Source organism: Corylus avellana, chromosome ca9 (assembly GCF_901000735.1).
Source record: "Corylus avellana chromosome ca9, CavTom2PMs-1.0".
Lineage (NCBI taxonomy): Eukaryota > Viridiplantae > Streptophyta > Magnoliopsida > Fagales > Betulaceae > Corylus > Corylus avellana.
The window spans coordinates 5,400,210-5,403,647 of record NC_081549.1 but is presented as its reverse complement, the minus strand read 5'-3'; the positions used below and the strand labels follow the sequence as shown (position 1 = coordinate 5,403,647).

Here is a 3,438-nt window from a genome sequence, read left to right as displayed (position 1 = left end):
TAGTTTTCTGAAGAGTGACGTGGCACACCTTCTAAGAAGTATTGCGATGTTCAATGACACATCAAGCTGCAAAAGAACGAACTAAAGGATCAAAGCAACTGGTGGCCGATGTGCCGACGGTCCATGTGATGTTTTGAAGTAAATGAATCCCGATCCCTCAAAGATTCGAGAGGGCTGTGTAGCTATTAGCAACAATATAGACTATAACAGCTACAATTTTATGGTCATAAATTTATTAGCGACAATTTCTAGAGTTTAGCGGCAATAATTTATGGTCGCTAAAGACCTTTTTTTTTTTTTTTTTTTTTTATTATTATTTTTTAATTTGTGTAATCTGTCTATAACTTAATAGAAAGTGGTAGAATACTTCACTGATATATTATGGTGAAGTAATGAAGCCAGGTAAGCTTTGAGGATAGTACTAATTGAAATAAGATAATAATGCAACATTTCTTGCAAGTTGCAATTCTAAAACTTACCATATCATATATACTTCAATTTTTTTTTATTTTTTTTTTTTTAAAAAAAAGACGTACAGAAACTAAAATAGTACTTATGGCACCTAGACCTAGGAATATTCACAAAAATGGGATTTTCAAAGCATATATATATATATATATATATATATGTGTGTGCGCGCGCGCGGGGGCGCGCGTATGAGATTAATTAATTCATGGAAATGGAGTGAGCCTAGCCACAGGGACACAAACAAGAGGATGAGCCCTGGGAAGGGAGATTCCAGGCCCCTCTTCCATGTCTACAATTCTACTCTCATCTCCATCCCCAACCTTCCATTCAAAGCACTGAACCATAGAAGCTAGGGTTGTTTGAACAACTAGCAACGCAAGCGTTGCTCCAGGGCAGCTTCTTCTTCCACTCCCAAACGGCAGCAGATGGAAGTGTTGCCCCCTCACATCCAACTGGCTCTTTCCACTCCCCTCCTCGTCAACAAACCTCTCCGGCCAAAACTCCAGCGGGTTCTCCCAGTGGTTCGGGTCCCTTCCAATAGCCCACACGTTAACAAACAGCCGGGTTTTAGCCGGAATTTCATAACCAGCAACCACACAGTCTTCTGTGCACTCTCTTACAATTAATGGGCCGGTGGGGTGAAGCCTGAGTGTTTCCTTCACAATAGCTTGGATGTAGGGGAGTTTAGCTATATCCGATTCCTCTACTATTCTCTTCTTTCCGATTACCATATCAATCTCTTGCCTCGCTTTAGCCATCACATGTGGGCGATTAATTAGCTCAGAAATTGCCCATTCTGTTGTCACTGCCGATGTATCTGTCCCAGCTCCAAACATATTCTACATCATGCACAATTCAATTGTTTCAGCTTAATCAATTAATTTTAACACAAGTAATAAGGTTATTGATTATAAACATGATCTTTTTGAAAGAATGTTAGAGATTTTCGTTAATATTCAGGAGGAAACATCTTGCTTGACAAGTAGAATATCACATGTAAAACTAGAAAACTCTTCTATCCAAACTTGATCTAAGGAGTGACATATATATATATAGCGCTATTTTCGCTAACCTAGGATATAATGGAAGAACAAAACAAATAAAGATAAAATTTCACCTTAATTAATTCAGAGTCTCACTCAATAACGTTAACACAGCCGTAGGAAAAAGGAAATTTGGAAGAAGAATAAAGGAAAGGGAAAATAAAAAAGGGATTGAGTCACACAATCTAAAAAGATCGAAGTCACATCTCAAACAAAATCTGTTTAATTATATATTCACCAATTCTAACCCCATAATATTAATTAGAATACAATAGTTTACTTAAATAGACTCAATGACTAAGTCCTATTAAACACTAACCGGCTAACCCAAATTATAATTTCACTGATTTTATGTCAAACGCATTATTACTAATTTGATTAAACCCTAACCCTAATTCACTTCAGCCAAAAATGAAATACCAATAACCTAAATAAAACCAAAAGACCTAATTATATTTATTTCTTGTCCTGCATCAAAACATTATTATTATTACTAATTTATTATGTAAATAAATTTTATAGTTATGATCAAAACAAACATCAATGCGTTTGTATTTTGTTTATCTGTTCGTGTAAGAGGAAAAGTTTATAATTACCATAATAAATCCCTTGATGTTTTCTCTGGTCATTCTTATCTCTGAGCTTTCATCTTCGTATATATCGAGCAAAATATCAAGCACATCTTTTATTCCATCACCTCCATCAACCATCTCCTTCTTCTCTTTCCTCCTCGCCTCTTCATGTTCCTTCATTATCCTTTCCATCATCCTGTCATACCTACCCCGAACATCCTCAAGCCTTTTCCCAAATCCTTGCAAGTCAAGATTCTTACAAAACCAAATCATTTCCGACACATTTGCTTTGCCAGCAAGCTCACACATCTCTTTCACCACCTTCCCAGCTTCATCTTCCTTCTCTGAACACCTCGTTCGTAGGGCCATCCTCGATATTATGTTGTTCGCCAACCTTATAAGCTCCGCTCCGACATCAACCGCCTCACCGGCATTGGCTTTGTCGAGTAATAGGTTCAAGAACCGCTTCATTTCCTCCGCCCTAACCGAAATATGCTGGTCAAGTGTTTTTCCGCCGAGAAGCTCGGTCATGCAGAGTTTTTTCATGAATTTCCAGTAGGGTCCATAAGGTGACAAGGCAAAATCAGCGGAGCCGTAGGTAAGGTAGTCTATGTTGGTCATTTTGGGGCGGTTTAGGAAACATGTTTCGTGTGTTTTGAGGCACTCTCTAGCCATTTCCGGGGAGGAGACAATAACGCATGGTTTGGAGCCGAAGAGCAAGTACATCAACGGTCCATGTTGGTTGGAGAGTTTGTGAAGAGATTGGTGAGGTATTCGGCTAAGGAGGTGGAGGTGTCCGATGATCGGCAGGGCTCGGGGGCTAGGAGGAAGACGAGCTTTTTTGGTTCTACTGATGAAGAAGGTTCGGACCAAGATGGTGGCTAGCCAGATGAGGGGAAGTATTATGAGATAGTCTTGGAAATCAGGCATGATTAAATAAATGTTTGGAAAATAGTGAGTGTGCATGAGACCATGGTTTCAAGCGAGGTGCCTATAAAAGAGGAAAATATTCATGACTTTTTTTTGTATTTAATTAAGAATATTTTGTGGGGGTGGGGGGGACCGAAAATAATTTGCTAAGTTGCATCATGCATGAGGTGTTCTTGTTTTGGGGATAAATAATCATGCATTATGGTGTTATGTCATGAAACACATTATATATGCACAACATATAGGAGACAGATATTATAGTATGCAGTAAAAAGTGTCGTGAATTTCTTCCATCTATTCATTGCCTCTATTTCATTAATCTCACACTTCGTGTCATCTCAAATCAAAATATATAGGTATTTTCTTGCTCTATAATATCAAATACGTTGTAAGAAAGAGAATAAAAATTAAGGAAAAATGTATAA

General features: G+C 38.0%; 1 protein-coding gene across 1 annotated transcript; it reads right to left on the bottom strand.

The window, feature by feature from the left end:
- Positions 1 to 671: 671 nt before the first annotated feature.
- Positions 672 to 3,019, bottom strand: LOC132162640 (cytochrome P450 93A3). Its single transcript, XM_059572918.1, has 2 exons — positions 2,108 to 3,019; positions 672 to 1,307 (listed from the first exon to the last, which is right to left on the bottom strand). The coding sequence occupies exons 1-2, from the start codon at positions 3,011 to 3,013 to the stop codon at positions 672 to 674; spliced, it is 1,542 nt and encodes a 513-aa protein (XP_059428901.1). The 5' UTR covers positions 3,014 to 3,019.
- Between the last annotated feature and the right edge of the window lie 419 nt (positions 3,020 to 3,438).

Coding starts and splice junctions, on each gene's coding strand:
- LOC132162640 (XM_059572918.1), bottom strand. CDS start 3,013: ATGCCTGATTTCCAAGACTATCTCATAATACTTCCCCTCATCTGGCTA. Junction 1,308..2,107: donor ACATCAAGGGATTTATTATG/GTAATTATAAAC, acceptor TGCATGATGTAG/AATATGTTTGGAGCTGGGAC.